At 39.8% G+C, this 19,618-nt stretch overlaps 1 protein-coding gene and 2 long non-coding RNA genes across 5 annotated transcripts in view; 1 reads left to right on the top strand and 2 right to left on the bottom strand.

The window, feature by feature from the left end:
• The window catches only part of LOC310703239, a 220,635-nt gene that overhangs the window by 102,864 nt on the left and 98,153 nt on the right, over window positions 1-19,618 (top strand). The window lies entirely within an intron of this gene.
• Window positions 1-19,618, bottom strand: part of LOC310703217 — a 122,903-nt gene that overhangs the window by 21,208 nt on the left and 82,077 nt on the right. The window lies entirely within an intron of this gene.
• Window positions 1-19,618, bottom strand: part of PPP3R1 (protein phosphatase 3 regulatory subunit B, alpha) — a 41,534-nt gene that overhangs the window by 19,891 nt on the left and 2,025 nt on the right. Inside the window, exon 2 of one of the 3 annotated variants that reach the window (XM_083495340.1) lies at window positions 6,223-6,294. The exons of 1 other annotated variant lie outside the window; for it this stretch is intronic. In XM_083495340.1, the coding sequence (XP_083351466.1) occupies window positions 6,223-6,294 (72 nt within the window). The remainder of the gene's footprint in view (window positions 1-6,222; window positions 6,295-19,618) is intronic. One more of the 3 variants, XM_083495341.1, reaches the window with a different exon arrangement.

The raw sequence follows: 19,618 nt of genomic DNA, 5'->3' as shown, positions 1-19,618 counted from the left end.
GCTGTGGCAGCTAAACACCAAACCATGAGCATCACTTGCCCTCTCTACCAAAGTGGAAATTTAGTTCGGAACTATGGTTTCTGCTGATGGTTTGGAGAACAAAGGTGTCACAGCAAACTAAACAGAAAAAGAGATGGAAGTTGTGTTTGTTAATGATTTAGAGCAGTGGACGGCAACAGTAATTGCCCAGAGGACTTCCGAGTAGAGGGGGGAGGAGAGAAGGCTGAGGGTACACTCCAAAAGGGAGGGTGTTTGAAAAAGGATGAGAGCCTGCAAGCAAGGGGTGACATAACTGGGCTCCTGAGCCCTGCAGGGTGCCGCAGAAAGAATGTAGTTAGTCAAAGGAGCAGTGGACTCAAAAGGTTGAAAACCTATGATTCAGAGAATAATTTAAATTAAGATACCATGTTTAGGCAAGATCTGAGGTTTAGAAAACTGATAAACTTTATATAAAGAGAGCCTTTAGATTTAACAATCGCATGCCAGTCCAAATTTAATAGTTATTATTTTCACCAATAAGTTAAAATAAGTGACCTTCTATAAGTGACCTTCAGTACTAAAGGAATTCAAATGAAGATTAATACCTCTTGAACAGAGCATTTAAAAATGTAGACATCAGAGATAATGAACCACGGCAAAGGGGATTGCAGGATTTAGGATTACAACCAGGATCAGGTCAGGTTAAAGCTGTTACAGCATTCAGCCACTGTTACGCTTCAGCACCAATGATTTTTAGTCTACTTGTGATTATAGCATGCTTTATTGAACTAGAACAGTTTTTTACTTCTTCCACTTTCCTAAAATAAGTGGCAATGCCAAGATCAACAGGGGTTTTGTGGGAGCTCTAGAGAACAAGCATTTATGAGGAGGAGGAGGAGAAGAGGGAGACACTATATTCAGTAATCCCACCCTCCCCAGTGTCAGCTCCAGAGCAGGGTGGGGGTTTTTTGGGGGGGAGGGGTTAGAGGGGGCACAGGGAGTAATCACCAAAATCATCCCTCTATTCATTCAGTTACTGAGGTTGAGTCTGGATCCCACCCAGGGTAGTTTGAGAATCTTAACAGTAGTGTATGATAAACACAAGAGTAGCTATTTTGTAGTTACTTTTCAAAACACTTCTTTACAATCCTCTTATGACATACTGTGTATGTGGCTCATTTTTGTCTAGGATTAGCTCAAACCAACTAGCAGCTATTTTAAAGGAAGCACTGAACCCCTGTTCCTGCCATGTAGTACTTTGGGCCAGCTATTGCAACTCCTGCTTTTATTGTCATTAGTTAAGTACAAACTACACTTAATTCAGTGGCTACTGCCAGGAATTTTGGCTCAGGGAGGGTGGAAGAGACAGAACATAGGATTGTGCTTCTCTCCCTTCTAATTTACTATTGCAAGAGCCTAAGAGCAGGATTCTGTCTTTTTTTGCTTACGCTACTCTGTAAAGCAACACACTGGTAAAGTGAAAGTAAAAGATAACTTACCTGACTAGATTCCAGAATCAGGTTTGGTTTACCCCATATTGAATCACAGGTGTATAGTTGTGGTTGTTGTTTTTTTACATTTTATTTGTTTTTTACACAAACCAAGTTGAGCATTAACAATAAAAATAAATAGCAATAGTAAAGGTACAAAAATTCAAAATGAATAATGTTTTTCATTGTATTATAATTTCTTGTGTATAAGATGCTTACTAACTTTTTTTATCCTAACAAATCCTCCAAATTCACCATGTGACTAGCTGAATACCTAGTTAAGCAGATTTCACCTACAACAATGCTCTTCCCCCAAAACATGAGCTTACAGACACCATCTTTTGCACTAAGCAAGATTGATAAATATTCTAATAGCAGGCTCTGGTAACAGAAAATGAAGGCTGCCACAAAGCTGCCACTTACTGCAGCCTTTGGACAAGAAAGTGATTACGGTAAGTCAGAAAAGGAAGCCAGAGAGTGTGCATTCAGCATGCTCCTATATTTAAAATGGAGGTGCTTACCTGGGCTTTCTCTCATCACTGGGCGACAAAGGTAAGAGGAACCAATTCATATACTAGCATTAAGAATTTACCCTTTTTGAGTTGAGCCAAGTTCAGTAACATGGGTGAAAACCCTAATATTCAACAAGCTTTTCTCACATGGTTATCTTTGACCAGACCCACATGGGCAATGCTTCACTTCTCTGATCAACTATGTGTAGCACAGTATGCCTAAAACCACAGCATCAGGATAACAGTGTCCTAGCTCCCCCTGACTGAAAAAGAACTGGAACTCACAACTCCGGTTTTTCTGAAGGGTTTTTTTTTCCAGACCAGATTGGTATATAAGGCAAGTCACAGGTTACAGGAGTCAGTGGGTATAAGAGAGCCAAAAGGCATGGCTAAGCATGAGCTAAGATGTTGAACCAACAAGCTACACATCCCCTTTGAAGAGTGGTGCAAGCACAGCAAACAGCTGAGTTCCTAGACTGGACAAGTAGTCCTTCAACTGGGTTAGGTTTGAACATGCCAGAGATTCTGTGTTCTAGGCAATGGCTAAGGGGTTAAGGACCAGCTCAGCATCTGAGAGACTCCCAGCTACCTCCTCAGGAGATGGCTCTTGTGCAGCCAGGGGAGGTACCAGAGGCAGCTCCTTGGCCTGCAATGCTTGGGCAGGCATATCTGAGGGGTTGGAGACAGTGATTTCTTCTGACAGATTGTGGATCTCCACCCCTAAGCCCACTAGGATCACACACCTCTAGGGGTTTAGCCACCATGACTACAAACAAACCAGCAGTGGCAGTGCTCTGGCACCGGGGTATGGGGGGGGTGGGCGGAGAGCAGCGGGGGCGTGGTGGGCGTACATCCCAGGGCGTGCCGCCTGCAGGGGCATGGTGCCCAGTGCAGGGGGGGGCAGCCGGGGGGGGCAGCCATGATGGCACCCCACTGGGATAACACTGCCGGGGGCGGTGCACTCCCCCGCACCCGTCTTCCTCCACCAGTGCACACCAGGACCCTCTCCTGTGGTCCTATGCAAGTGCTAACTTCTCCCCTCCCAAAACATAGTAGCAGTTCTTTCTACTAGAGTGAGTCTGTGGTTCTACTAGCACTGAAAAACTAACAACACAATACTAATAACAACTGTCTATCCTAGCACTCTCCATATTTTCTGGGGAAAGGTGAGTGCATTGTCCCTCCAAAAGTATATTCTTCCAAACCTGTGTGAATATGCATGTATACAACCATCACCACATACATGCTTTTAATAATACATTTCAGGCTGTGAAGTGGTTTTTACCCCATAAAACAAAATCAGAATTAAAAAGGAGAAAAAGCCTTCTCTGCTTTCTTCAATCTACTCATAAATTTTCAATTTTCAAGAGTGCTCTGCTTAGCAAAGGAATAAGATGTACTTGCATCAAAACTATCTCATGGTTCTAAATCAGAAAACAATAGGAAGACCTGTTCATGCAACACTAAGCCATGGTTAACCACAAGTTAACTCATAGATGACCAAAGAAACTGCAGCTTGCTTCGTGCATGTTTTTTGTTATTGTCTTCCAGGTGCTCTAGCCTTGTGCCTTTGTGACTTAATGAGCATCCAGGATGGGTGGCCAAACAATCTACACTTAAGAAAGGAACAGTGTTTTGCACATAATGCCAAGCAACAGTTAAAATTAACCAAGGTTTTTAAATCAACAAACAGTGAGTTTGTTTTTTGACAGTAAACAAACCTAGTTAAGCCACTAGGAAAAAAAATATCAAATGATTAAACATACAGTAGCTTAATAAACCTTTACTTAAGCTGCAATCCTAACTCCACTTACTTGAGAGGAAGCTCCATTGAATTCAGTAGGACCTACTTTGAGTAGACATGGTTAGGATTGCACTGAGTGTTGTATGCAAACCAGGCTATTCTCTTTCAGATAACCTACCTCAAACAGATTTTGAGGGGAATATAGGATAACCACACATTTGCTAATATAAGCTCCTTGGAGGAATAGTAGGGTGTAATGTGATTAAATAAATGTGTGGTAGAGCTATGGGATATGGTGGTTCCAACAAAGCCTAGAAACCAGTGTTAGAAACTCATATATAAGCCAGGCGCCAAATGGCTTCTTAAACTAAGGTTGCAGTCGCCAAAACAGAATGTATACTTGCCATTTGGGGGCAAGATGGCTCTAAAGGAATATTTTTCAACTGATGGGCCTGACTGTGATTATCAGTTAAACATTTGGCTAGTTAACAGTTAAAACATCTGACAACCTTCCGCTAGATTAAGAACTTTGAGAACTTAAAAAAGAAAAGTCTCTTGATCCAGGGACAGTCCACATATATATATTGACCTATTCCTACCTCTTTTTCTTAATGGTGACCATTCATAACATAGGAATATTCTTCACAACTGTGAGCAGGGCAGTGGGGTGGGGTAAGTGAAGGCAAACTACAACAATCAACTACAACATTTTTCACTGCTCCTACTCAGGCTGCACAGAAAAATGCATTTTGGTTCCTGAAATTCATTCTGATTGTGCATGTAAAATATAACTGATAGAAATCTACAGGATGGGGTATCAGTGTGCGTCAAGATCCAATGATCCCCAGGCATGACTCTCCAGATGGCGGCGATGTCAGGTGCCATGCCCAGGCATCTTCACTTGGTTGCAAGTGGCCAATAGTCAGGTGCAAAATGCACCTGGCACCTTGTTAATTTCAAACACTGCTAGAATCTTCCCTGAAGCCCACCTAGAAACCTCTGTAAGCAGGACAAACCTACCACTCTCCTATTCATCTTTATTTTTGTTGAACAAAACTGAACAGTTAGCTAGTGTGACATAAAGTGCCTGGATGGAACACCGTTGGATATAAGCTGCTCTGATGTTTCTTAAAGAAAAGTAAGTAACATAATGAGCAAGGTACACTGAATTAAAGAGAAATGAGCTCAAGCTGGAGGTCCACACTCCACGATTTTTTTTAAAAAAAAATCAGATAGAAATACTGATAAATTATGTTAATTTACCTAAGTGTTTTTGAAACAGCCTTGTATTTAGGCACTATCCTGACAACCACAGGCAAGTGCATGACAAATGAACAGGCTGGTGGAGAAGGCATAAAGCACTTCATGCCTCCCCTGTGCCTAGTACAGAAACTGCAATGAGCTGCTGCTCTTCTGTAAGCCGTCAGAAGGCAAGTAACATATAACTAACTATAGACATGTATTTAATTAATTTAGTATTACTTACAGACTTAAAAACTAAAACAATAGTGCTTATAAAGCTAGCCCAAACTGTGAAATCAAGGAAAATTGCTGCCCTAGGCTCCTTTGGGAGGAAGGGTAGGTTAGAAATTTAACAAATAAATAAAACAGATACTAAAGGGTAGTAACAAAAGATATCCATAACACCAAGTGTCTTCTGCCACTGAAGGGCAAGAAAAAGTACATTTAAACTCCAAACATTTACATAAAATTTGGTAGAAAAATGCTCTACAAAAATAAAAAAGGCTTTAAGGTACAAAATGCATTTGCTTTGATGCAAAAGGATCATATAGTATTTTTAACTCCCACTGAAAACTCTAATGCATGTGATGTCTTGTTAGGTTCTTCAGTTTTGAATCTATTAAAATGTGGCTAAGGCTTGGAATTCCTGGATCAGTGCTCCTGCATCAAATATAAAGTTAACTACACTTTTGGAGTTGTGCTTTTCTAGATTTTTGAACTTTGCTCCCATCTAAACATTACCCTGTACTCTTAGCAACTAAAATTTCCTGATTTTTTGTCTTTCATAATGATCAGTTTTAAACAGTTAAGACATAAATGCAAGACCGAAATAGAACTATTCATACTTCAAAAACATGAAAAAGCTAATGACATTATGTCATATCTGAGGTTACTTCACTCAGTGAGCATGGTCTGTAGCCTCACACCTGCTCAGCTTCAAAATTCAGTTCTGTATGAAAAAATCCACACTCAACATCTATTTTCCTCTTCAAGTATACTTCAGTTTGGTATTAATTCCTCATTCCAGTTTTATTCAGGTTGGTCTAACTTGAGAGTCAATGAACAGAGACCTTGACTTTAATCTAGAAGATAAAGTCCCATCTCAGCTACAGACTCCCTATAAATGTGACCCTTAGGCGCAGTTCTGTTTGAAAAATGGAAATAATAGTCTACCTCCTCATAGGACTGTTGAAAGGACAAACATGATAGTAGTAAATTAAAAGGAATATGCTACTTCTGATTCTATTAAACTCACAGAAGAATGGTGCGGCTGCTTGCTGGTGCCGGACCTGCCTGGTACTGGTGTTGGACCTGCCTGGCGTTGCTGCTGCAGATGTAACATAATAGAGATTTTACACTTCTTTTCCTCTATATAAAATATGAGCCATGTGTTCATTTAGAAAGTGTCTTTCCCCCAACCTTTTATACAGATCAGTTTTCCATTCGCCACTACTTTGATTTAAAAACCCGGCCTTCCATTATATAGACTAACTAATAATTTACTGTGGCATGAGCTTTCTTAAGGGATACTTCATCAGATCACAGTTACCTTTCCATGTAGGCTAGCAAATATGTCACAATTTACTAGACCTTTAGAAATACTACTCCATGACTTAAACACTTGCTTATAATGGAAGTAGTTGCCCTGTGCTAGTTAATGTGATTATTTTGAAATAATTACTTATATCATTCACATAATAACTGGAAGGTTGGAGGGCTCAGTTCCAAATCCTGTATTTAGAGTCAAAACTTAGCCATAAAAGATATGTGCCTCTAAGCATGACAGAGTAGCTTTTCTTCACCATAGAACAGTAATGACCAGCCTGTGCATTTTTAGAAATATTATAAAGTCATGCCCCTTAGAACAGAGATAGAATGACATCATTGTTTTCTAAATCAGCCTCTATTTAAAATTAATCCTTTGCATTGGAGAAATGACCATCAATATTAATGCAAACAGAAAGACCCTCTTTTACAAATTGAGCCTGCCTTAATCCCACTCAGTTCTGAAATCTGCTACAATTGCTGGCAAATATGTAGCTCAGTTTTCTTAAGAGTGTTGCACTTTTCAATATGCATGCCTATTTCAGAGCTTGCTACAAGCAGCTATATGCATGCCTACTGTGGACAACAACTGCCTTAAAAGATCACAAGAGACCAGAAGAGAAGCACCAGAGAGGCAGGAACACTCAATATACACAACATAGTCAGGTGAAACTTAAGAAGCTCTTCAAAGGTAGGAAATAATTTCCATCCACAGCAACAGAAAGGGTGCTTCCAACACATAACCAGAAGAAAAGTAATTTTCACATATTTCCCTTCCCTCATGTAGCAACTTGAATCCTCAAAAAAATCTGCTCCCAAGGTTTGGGGGACTCATAGGAACAGCATGTGAGATAGTGTCACAGATTAAAAAGGTAGTATGATATAGAATGGAGGAGCCAATCTTCATCTAAGTGGAAGCTTCCATTGGATCACACGCTCTTCCTTTCACTGAAGGACTAGTTATATGCATGGAAGGGCACCCAGAGACCCAATCTGTTTCCTTCAGGAATAAATAAATTCCAAATGATTGCCTGAATTGTGGAAAGTTGCAGAAATGGAGGAAAAAATACTAAGCTGCACGACACTTTAAAATGTAACCACACAAGGTGATTCCTTCCAAAACCAACTCTGTCCATTAGTAGCCTAATTAGACAAAAACAAGTAGGGTCCTGTAACAAAATGTTGCAGTGTAGAGTGCTTCTGTTTAGGGTTTAAGTTGCTTCACTCCATTCCTCTTCCCCTTGACCACAACAGCCAGTATTCTGTGCCCACTGAGAATGCTGCAACATATCTGTGTGCATGGTAGTTCAAAACAGCTGTGAAGCATCTCAAATTACCATTATAGGTGTTTAGCCAAACCCTTCCCACAGATTTGTCCAGATCTAAGTAGCTCCAACAACGCTATGAGCAAATAATCAATAGGCCATGTATTGATTGGCAGCTTTCATACATAGGTAACATCATTAGGAACCAGTAGTAGATAGGTAGCCGTGTTGGTCTGCCATAGTCAAAATAAAAAAATTCCTTCCAGTAGCACCTTAAAGACCAACTAAGTTAGTTCTTGGTATGAGCTTTCGTGTGCATGCACACTTCTTCAGATACACTGAAACAGAAGTTGCCAGATCCTTCTATATAGTGAGAAGGTGGGGAGGGGTGTTACTCAGAAGGGTGGTGGGAATGGGAGATAGGCAGATAGCTGGGAGGGCTTGACTGTAATAGGTCTTACAGGAGAAGGCAAGGGGTGAGGAGGTGAGAAATGGTTTAGTCATGTATAGTGAGATAAGAATCCAATGTCTTTGTTCAGCCCAGGTTTTTCCATTGTTTTAAGTTTGGTAATGAGTTGTAATTCAGCAGCTTCTCTTTCCAGCCTGTTTCTGAAATTCCTTTGTAGTAAAACAGCTACTTTGAGATCTTGTATAGAATGTCCTGGGAGATTGAAGTGTTCTCCTACTGGTTTCTCTGTTTTGTGATTCTTGATGTCAGATTTATGTCCGTTTATTCTTTGGCGTAAGGTTTGGCCTGTTTGTCCAATATAGAGAGCTGAAGGACACTGTTGGCATTTGATGGCATACACAATGTTAGACGATGAGCAATTAAATAGTCCCGAGATGGTATGTGTGATGTTGTTGGGGCCAGTAATGGTGTTGTCCGGGTGTATGTGACAGCAAAGTTGCAAATCATTAGGAACATCATTATTATCGATACATAGCGGCTAAGATGCCATGGGAATTTATAACAGTATTGTGCTTTTGGATTTGTTGCTGCATGAGCATAGACAATAAATCTGGTAGGGGCATCAGTGGCAGGGAACAGATTGACCCATCGGCAGCTAGCTGGCACTTACAAGAATTCCAACATGCCAAGGGCCAATTGGAAATGCATTGCAATTCTAACTTGCCAAGGACCAACTGGAAGTGTATCATGTAAGGTGTGGGGCAAATGGTGAGATTTGCGGAAAACAGCCTCACAGGCCAAATTAGGACCCCTGCCTGACAAAATTAAACTTGCAGGCCAGAGGTTCCCTACCACTGCTCTAGTAGCAGACGTGGGTGACTGAATGCCTATCAGAATGGAAAATTAAAAAGACAGATAATGTTTGAGTTTCTCCAAAACAGTGCAGCAATCATCTGTAAGTTTTCAAGGCTGAGGGACTGGAGTTAAGAAAACAACTTATCTAATAGTCTAGTGGGGGAACTGTCAGGTTCACAGTGAAAGCCAGAGACAGTCTGTGTTAGCTGCTACTTTCTGTATGGTAATGTGGGGTGGGAAGACTCTGCTGTCCTCTCATAACTACAGTGAATTCCTGGATTTCTCCATAGTTTTCTATGGTCAGATCTCACTTTCACCAAGTGGGTTGGGGGTCTAAATTAGGAGTTAAGAATCTGTGGTCTTCCAGATATTATCAGAACCTCAACTCTCAATAGCTGCAGCCAGAACGGCTGTTGGAGAGGAGTAATAGAACATGTAGTCCAACAACACCAGCAGAGCCAGAGATTCTCTTCTTTGGTCTAAAAGCAACCAGAGGTCAGGCAGGCTATGAGAGTCTATTAAGTTTTATGGTTCAGAGTAGTAGAAATACAGATCTTGTAGCATTCAGAGGAAATGGGAGAGAGCCACAATCAGCTGAGACACAGAATGCTAAGTGGTGTGTGTCAGTTACAGGGGCATTGTGAGGAATCAGCACAGCTCCATGACACAAGTTTGTATAAAAAATACATACAGTGGTACCTCGCAAGACGAAAAACGTGCAAGACGAAAGTTTTCCGTTTTTTGAGTCGTTTTTTGAGTCGAATTTCCCTATGGGCTTGCTTCGCAAGACGAAACGTCTTGCGAGTTTGTTTCCTTTTTCTTAAAGCCGCTAAGCTGTTAATAGCCGCTAAGCCGCTAATAGCAGTGCTTCGCAAGATGAAAAAATTAATTTCGTCTTGCGAGGCACCACTGTATGTTAATTTCTCTTTAAAGATACAAATTCAGCCTGACTCTTAGACGAAAGGAATATACTCCAGTCACTTGAAATGAGATTTATTCCCTAAAATATCCTTTGCTTTTCATAAGAATGATAAGGATTTGATCCAAAACATGTCAGGTCCACACATATTATAGCAGAGAGAAGCATATCTTACCTTTTCAGATGTTACATCAAAAAGTACAAAACACAGATGCATACTAGTATGTTGGAAATCAAGCAATTAAAGAAAATACTTGTACTAAACTAAAGAAACATCAATCCTTCACTGCCTGCAGTGTAATTTTGGGTCCTATACATGATCTCTAAAAAGAATATATAATAACTCCACTTTTATAGAGCAGACACACCTGGAATAGTTCATTTGCTTAGTGGTTAAGAGAGAGGAAAATGCCTTAACCCTCTCTACAGACATTTAAACAGTAGCATTGTTAAAAAACCAGCTTGGACTGTGATATTGCCATAGCTCAATTCATCTTCAAAAGGAGGAGTGGGCAGAAGTGGGGTTGGAATCTATCTGAAGGCCACCAGATGATTTGCAACAGATCAGTGCAAGTTCGATTCCTTATTATCAAATAACAAAGAAGCACTTCACCTAAATTTTAAAGTTGATAGCATAGAAAATGGAAACCAAAATCCAAGGCCAACTTTGGTTTATCTTAACTGGAATTAAGACAAACACAAAACAATCTCCAGGGCAAAGGCATTATGAAAAGTTGATTACCAATCTATGAAACCTTTTAAGGCAAAACAGTCACACTATAAAAAAAGGACAGGAACACTAGCATTTTCAACTCTTATACTGTTAACTTAATACTTGATGAGAAATGTGCCCTTTCAAAACCACAGCCATAAGCAGAATTTATAATTTTCTATAAAGAAGAGTATAGATTCCGAGCATTTCCAGTCAAAAGACTAAAGTTATGTAGCAACAGTTATTTTCTCTTCAGGATCTGTAGTACTTGTTCTTTATTAAAATTGCTTTGGATGTCATGTGGGGGGAATGGCTAACTTTTAAAAAAAATCCTCTGTATATATATATGCACATGTAGGTAAATCAGGGGACCACAAACACTGCTATAAAGTAGTAGGTTTGCTACTGATGTTGTGTCTCTAATATTAAATTGGAAGCAATGAGCACAAATATTTGCTTATAAATTGGAATCATCCAAATGTCATCTCTGTTCCACAAGAGCTATCCAACTCAGGTGCACTATCCAGATTACAGCATGCCAAAGGAAAAGGTACAGCGCAGAAATGGACCTATTTAGCAGTACAGTATTCACTTCAGCCCTGCCAACCTAGCAGTTTGAAAGCACAAAGTGCAAATAGATAAATAGGTACCACTCCAGCGAGAAGGTAAACGGCATTTCTGTGTGCTGCTCTGGTTCGCCAGAAGCGGCTTAGTCATGCTGGCCACATGCTGGCCACTGTACACCGGGTCCCTCAGCCAATAAAGCGAGATGAGCGCCGCAACCCCAGAGTCGTCCACGACTGGACCTAATGGTCAGGGGTCCCTTTACCTTTACATTTCAGCAGACAATTAAGAAAACCTAAATCATATAGAAGGGAGAAGAAAGGAAGCAAAATCTGGTCACTAGTTAACCAGACCTTGGAAAAACCAGAAAGATTACTAGTGATAACTTGCTACACACCTATTATGCCTTTGTTCATGAAACAGTATTCCATGAAGCCATAGCAGTTAAAATTGATGCCCACTGACTAACTAGGGAACTTTATTGAGCATTTATTTCCCCCCAAACCTAAGTGTCACTAGTAGCAAACCTCTAGTATTATAAAAACTGTCAAAAATGACTTTGGATAAGATTTATGAATAATCACATGCAGTCAGAATTAAGGAACAATAACAGCTTGTTTATATATACAGTTAATTACTACTGCTGACTATTAGTAAAAAGTTATACACAGAGCACAGAACAAAGATCCGGAACCAAAGAAGCATGAAACTGGTTCCAAGAGTCCAAATGGATTTTAGGTTTCTTTTGCCTGTCCAGAAATCCCTTTGTTGCGTCAAAACAAACTGAAGAAGAAGCAAGACTTTCTCTATATAAAAAATCAGGTTATAAAAAAGTGTTAGCCCTTGGGTTCAATGCCTCCACCAAATACATCTTACACAGAAAGGTTTTTCTATGTAAAAGCTGAATCAGTCTGGCAATTTCTCAGATATGAATATTTATGCTTGTACTTACTAAACGTAAGAATTTCATTTCCACCTGATGAAATCAACCTATCTGCCAAAGAACTATCAGTCATGGGCATTTTATCTCTTGTTTGCCACCTTCTTTTTATGAGGCTAGGCTAAGGCAAAGTGAAGCAGAAATGAAAGATATTGAAAAGAATGTAACATCATCCAGGATTCAGGTTCCTATATTCCCATACTTCCCATCTTTCAAACTGTCATGGCTACTCGTGTTAAGAAAGTTTTATAAAATAAATATATTAAAGACACTGGGTTGCATACAACACTGTCTACAAGTGAGCTTAAATGACTTCTGTTTGCTCAATGGAACTTTGCAGTCCCCCGTCTCTCCCACAGTCCTCTGTAAACCCTAAAAATCTACTCTAACAGATTTTGGGGCTGTGCAGGAGAAGTGTGGAGGAGACTCTTGAGAGTCCCATGGACTGCAAGAAGATCAAACCTCTCCATTCTGAAGGAAATCAGCCCTGAGTGCTCACTGGAAGGACAGATCGTGAAGCTGAGGCTCCAATACTTTGGCCACCTCATGAGAAGAGAAGACTCCCTGGAAAAGACCCTGATGTTGGGAAAGATGGAGGGCACAAGGAGAAGGGGACGACAGAGAATGAGATGGTTGGATGGTGTTCTTGAAGCTACTAGCATGAGCTTGATCAAACTGCGGGAGGCAGTGGAGGACAGAAGTGCCTGGCGTGCTCTGGTCCATGGGGTCACGAAGAGTCGGACACGACTAAACGACTAAACAACAACAACAGGAGAAGTAGTGAATTCCTGTTGTGCAAACAGAAGTCTATTCACACACTTGTTTCTGCCCATTCCTTCTATTGTAAAAAAAGGGGGGGAGGAAAACCTGCAAAATATATATAGTGTGACACACAAGACTGTGGTGAAAGAAACAATATAAGTAATACCCTATTTAACTGTAAATTAGTATGGCTTAATATTCAATTTGCACCACTGCTTAGGAAATATATGAAGTAATCAACAGGAAACATGATTAAAATCACTTATTTAAATTGGCATTTCCCCCTGTTGATTTAAATTGCCTTGATTTAATTCAATCCACGATGCCTCACAGCATACTTGAAATGGAGGAATTTCAAAAGCTGGTCAGTACTGATTACTTACTTGCAAATCTGCCAACAATGGAAGTAACAGAAAAGTGAACATATACCCCTATTAAAGTTATTTATGCATGTACATCTGATCCAAACAACAACTCAGTTTAGAAAACTAATCCCACGTTGCTCACATTCTAAAAGATATGCATCTTTGAGGTTTTTAATGTTTACTGATAAACTGAAATTCAAAATGATAGGCCATAGGAAGCACTATGAAATATACAGCTTATTCTCCTGTTCTTAATTACAGTGGTACCTCTGGTTACATACTTTATTCGTTCCAGAGGTCCGTTCTTAACCTGAAACTGTTCTTAACCTGAAGCACCACTTTATCTAATGGGGCTTCCTGCTGCTGCTGCGCTGCCGCCACACAATTTCTGTTCTCATCCTGAAGCAAAGTTAACCCAAGGTATTATTTCTGGGTTAGCAGAGTCTGTAACCTGAAGCATATGTAACCCGAGGTACCACTGTATTGCTTTATCTAAAGGTATTTGAACTGCCCTTACAGCTGTTCAATTAATATTTCTTGGAAGCTTCTTGATTAGAAATATATTGATTAAAATATGAAGTAATAACATTGGGGAGGGGGGCTAAATAAGCTGACAACTGGCATATGCCAGTAAATTTGTGCAAGGTTTTACTTTACACATATTTTGTGCTTAATTGCACACATGGACTAATGTGATTCAGGGTAAATGAGGACAAACTGCAGTAGGGCTCTGGCTCTTGCAGTTTGTTTTCTCCTCTGGTGCAGCCATGAGAAGCTCTGAATTGTTTGATTTCATTTTTACTAAACCCAAATCGTTGTGATGCTTAATTGTATTTTAATGATTTTGTTTAACTGCATTTTTATTATTGATTTTGCTATGTTTTAAGCAGTTTTTGCTTTAACCAGTAAGCCACCTTGAGTCCCATCAGGGGAAAAGGCGGGGTAAATAAATTTGTTGTTTATTAATTATTATTGTTATTAATGATGATGATAATGTTTGAATAAGGATAAACTGCAAATAATGCTTAACGCTGGGTAGGAAAAACAAACCACAATTTACAAAGCTGGCTGGTTTTGACTAACTACAATCAACATTAGCTACCATATTTTTATGTGTATAAGATGCCCACATGTATAAGGTGACCTCTATTTTTTTGAACCCCAAATTAAGAAATCAGTATTCTAAATGTCAAACAGAAATACTTTGATATTTTATTAAATATTCAAAGCACCAGCTTAGGAACCCCTGCCAGCGCCTGGTTGGCAGAAGTGGTAAGTGAAAGGGATGGCGGTCCCAGCAGCTTTTTCACAGCAGCCGTGGGAAGGTAAGTAGTTTTTTTAATAAAAAAAAAGAAGAAAAAGAAAACACCTGTGCATTCACCATCCATGCATGAGACAACCCTGAATTTTTGATAATTTTTTTTAGCAAAAAACATTGTCTTATACAAGAAAAAATACAGTAGTTTAGGGTCAGATGCAACACTAAACTGTGGTTAATCCAAACGTGGAAGTTCACAATCCCCTTCAGTATTTTTCTTTTCTTCTCCGAAAACATCTCTGTATTGCAGGGCCAAGGTGTGGATGTGTGCCTGTAGTAGCTTCACAGCACATTATCTCCATCACTTCCCTCTCCAGGATGCTTGCTCTAAAAGTTAGGTACTTAAAATTATCCATACTGAAATGAAGCAATACAGTGCATAGTCTCTTGAGTATTGCTTGCTTGATTAAAAGATGGAATTTGAAAGCTCCTGAGAAGGGGAACTAGGGAAGAGCTTGTCCCTCGTCGTTGGTGACATCACATAAAAGATCCAGAAGGCAACACTCCAGCCACACAATGCACTAGCAAAGTTTGCTATTAAGGAGAAGCACAAAAAGCTGTCTCTTGATTGATCTAGCTCAGGGGTCTGCAACCTGCGGCTCCGGAGCCGCACGTGGCTCTTTTACACCTTTGCCGCGGCTCCGGGGCGGATACTAGCGAGGGGAGGAGGCGCATTGTGCGCCCCGACACTCCCCACCGTGGCGGGCACTGTACTGGCTGTGATGTCGCATGGGGGCGGTGCGTAAATTAGTCACGCACCGTCCCAACGTCACCTTCCCGCCCGCTGTCAGATTGGAGGGCAGCGGCGTGCATGCTTTAAATGTCACAATGGTTTTGCGGCTCCCAGGTTTTTTTTTCCTTCGGAAACGGGTCCAAGTGGCTCTTTTTGTCTTAAAGGTTGCAGACCCCTGATCTAGCTCATTATTGTCCACTCTGACTGGCAGTAGTGGTTTTCCAGGGTTTCAGACTCTCCTCCCCCAAACCATGAACTGTGAGGCTATTTAGTACTATCAAGGACTAAACCTTATTTAATAGGTATTACATTACTTCTAAACTCTGCTCTGGTCAAGGGTTTATAGTCAATGCTCTCTTCAAAGGTGGACTCAGGCCATAATCTCAAATACTGAGGACGAACTGATTATACTACAGAGGCTACTACAGAAGAGGGACTTTGATTGACCTGTGGGGAAAGCATTGCACAGGATTGACTGTGCCTCCTCTCCACCTTCCAGAAGGAAGATGGAGTCCCTTGTTCTCAGCCAAGTCCAAGCTTTGGCGAGGCCTGAGGAAGTCAGTGTCAGTTTCAATAAATTCAGCAGCCATCTTGTGGGCCTCACTGTCCATCCTGAGCAATGTGTTGTGGGCCTCAGATTTACTCTCATCTTGGTCCCGGGGACATTTTGGTGAGGCTCAGGCTGGGAAATGCCTGTCGAGACAAGTCCTCTGCAGGGAGATGCTCTTGTTCACAGTCCTTGGAGAGAATCCCCTCCACATCCAGCACATAAATATGGGAGTCATAATCTCGGTCACAGATTTTAATCTCAGTCAAAAGTTTGGCGAAATACAAAATATTGCAACCTGAACGATGGTAACATATGGTATCCTAGCAACAGAAACTTAATAAGAGAAGATTGCATAATAAATACACATTTTCTCTACAAATAAAAAATGAATGCAGCAAAAGTGTATAGAGGCCCAAAGTGTACAGTATATATGCCTACAAAATATATAAAGAAGATGGTTTATAATTTTTGTATCATCATGGCTGTGAGATCTGAAGACCTGCTCCCTGCCTTGTGGGTCTTTTTCCACCTCACTCTAGCTGCAGAAGCTGAGGCTGCTAAACAGACTCTTGGGCTGGGATATTACTTAGAGAATTCTATTGGTAATAATTTTGGGGTCTTTATTTTTGTTCTTATGATTTAGGTGGAAATTGTTCAGTTTGGTTGTGTACTTTTTGCTGTTTTATTTATTGCTTATTATTACTTCTTTTTATGTTTGCAGTTATGTAATTTTTACATGTTGCAAACTGCCTTGAGCAGGTTTCAACTCTGAAAAGTCAGCATACAAATAAAATTATGTATGAATGTAGTGCAGCACTTCTCAAATAATAAGCATGTCCATCAACTGCCCATGGAATCCTTTTTAAATGGTTTGCTAGGCCTGCAGGTGGAGTAGTGATAGTTGTGACAATCAAGGGAACCACAATGCCACTTCTGTGTGACCAGGCTGCTTTGTACTACTCTATTAGGGACAATTTATTTCAAAAAATAAGTTTGCGATAGGGCAAGGAAGTCTGCTGTTTTAAGACCAAAAACCTGTTGGGCATGCACAACTCCTGGGTGCGCTTAATCCCTGGATTAAGACACATATGCTTGAATAATCTAACAGGCAACAATCAGGATTTAAAAGTGGAATTCTTCTGGTAGACCCTATGAAAACTAAAGGCTTCATCTATTCATCTCTTAACCAGATTTATCACCACTTGCATAGAAATACCTGAAACTTAGCTAAATATGAATAGCAATTAACATTCCAAAACAACCCTGTAACATAATGATAGATTTCATAAAATAGAGAAATCTGCACACCAGAATATTCTTAAAACGATTATGAACCGCTCTGAGTTTACTTGAACGTGAAATGCAAATTGTTATAATGAAACCCCTCAAAACTATTTATTCTTAAGTAGTTCTTTTTAACAACCTATCCAAACCAGGTTTCCTAACAACAAAATCTGATTAACTTTAATTGGATGGTATCCAAAATTAGCCATACTCAAAGTAGACCTACTGAAATCAACGTATTTAAGTAACTTGTCTATTGATGTCAATGGATCTATTATGAGTACAACTTAGTTGAAATCACTTATTGCAAACACTTTCAAGCATACATACTTAGGATTGAAGCCTTGGGGGTTTTTTTGCTTGTTTGTTTAGGTAATAAAAAACAGTACATGCTGCTGAACCTTGTTAAAGAATGTAGCTTGCAACTATTTTGAATTATGCTCAACAAATGGCTCACATTTTAAGTCACTTTTTAAAACAGTTCACCTTAATATTGTGTTTTTCTGACACACATTTCTAATTCACAATATACAACCATTTCAGCCTTGAAGATATAGTACACACAAGCTACAAATAAGAAATATTTTAAGCAACTGACATATTACAAAAATCAAGCTATGGCATAAACCTTTTCCAAGTCTACCCCCCCTGAAAAAAACATATTTTGTTACAAAAGAAAAGGCAATAGATAATTTAAGCTAACAAATGTTTGTAGAAAAGGGCGTTGATTCTTGGCACTAGCAGCAAGCAGGAGACACCCCTAGTGTTGACATAAAATACTACAGCAGTAGTATTACTAGATTAATTTTATAGCAGTGAACAGCAAATTTTGATCGCCATGATTTTTAGGTAGGCAGTTCCTTTCTACCTCATCTTCCTTATCCACTGAAACCTGAATGGTCATGGACATATCAACTCCTATATTCCGGAGTTAACATTGCTTAATGAATCTGAAATACATATTATCAGGCATGCTTTGTGCAAAGGCTATGTGCACTGTAGCATCTCAGTTAAAATATGAAGATCAAACAATGCTGTACCACAGCAAAAAAAAACACAACACAAAAAAATCCCAACCAGCACACTAGAAAAATATTATTATTTTTTAATCCTGCCTTTATGTTTTGGTGCACAAGACCCCTGAACAAATTTAAGTCGCAATTTTAAAAAATAAAATAAAAATTTGTAGAAAGAGGATGTGTACAAGTGGAGGACACATTCCTATGGTGAAGAAAGGGTGGCTAATGCATTAAATGGTGAGAACATGTCTGTTTATTAGCACCTAGCAGAAGGTTAGTAAAGAGGGGGTTTATCTGTATACTTCAGGGACCACTGAGAAAGATCAGTGAATGGGGATTATTTTTGTGGTGGTGTATACAGGGAAATTATGGTGTTGGGACAATTATAATGAGGATACTGAGGTAAAGTATAGTCTAGATTAATGAAGGCTACATAAAAAGTGTAATAAAAATTGCTGTGCAGGTTATGCTTGAAAGGCAACTGAATAATATGACACTTTAGTAATCATTTTGGAAATGGGTTCAAGGCTTCAAATGAAATTAGAATGACCTTTCTCTATGGTTGCTTGTGGACAGTAAAGGGAAAGGAATATGACAGGTAGAGGCAACTGCAAGAAGAAATTAATATAAATCTGACCAGGAAATGAAAAATTATGAACACATTTCATTACAGCACAACACAAATCCAGGAGTTTTCACTATGTGGAAGTTCAGGCAGAGTAATGGAGTTAAAACTGGATAAAGGAATATTGTGAAGTCTGTGAATGCTACAGGGCAAAACAGTTAAGACAGCTACTGAGAAAGGCAGGATCCTATGCAAGATCCTAGACACATTTACCTGGCTGTAAATTCCATGGAACACAGTGATACTAACAAGCAGGCATGTATAGCATAAAGCTGAATATACGCATAGTCAAGATGATTTAATACTGATTTATAAAAGCAATCTTATTCAGATGCAAGTCTCACTGTGCTCTACGGGACTTATCCCCAACTAAACATGCACAGGATTGCAGCCACATCTGATGAAGTGGCCTCTAGTCCATGAAAGCTTATGCCATAGTAAATATGTAAATCTACAAGATGCTGCAATAACCATTTTTGCTGCAACGGACTAGCATAGCTAACCACCTGAAACTAGTTACCCATTAACCACCCTCTTCACTACCAGTTGGGGTGATTAAAAAGAGACACACACACGCACACTTAAAACAAAAGCAAATTCTTCCAGTTGCTTCAAAGCATGCTTGTGGGTGAAATACAGAGTCCCGCCATCTGTTTTCACCAAGCACCCATAACCGTGGCTGTTATTCGGGGCGCAGAGGCAGGATCATGTTATGCCGTGTGCCAGATTTCCTATCGCTGTGCGATCATACATACAGGCATAGATACACACATGTGAGGTGGGAAG

Source organism: Podarcis liolepis, assembly GCF_965112155.1.
Source record: "Podarcis liolepis genome assembly, chromosome: 3".
NCBI lineage: Eukaryota > Metazoa > Chordata > Lepidosauria > Squamata > Lacertidae > Podarcis > Podarcis liolepis.
Note: the sequence above shows the minus strand (reverse complement) of the source record. Positions and strands in the feature narration are given on the sequence as shown.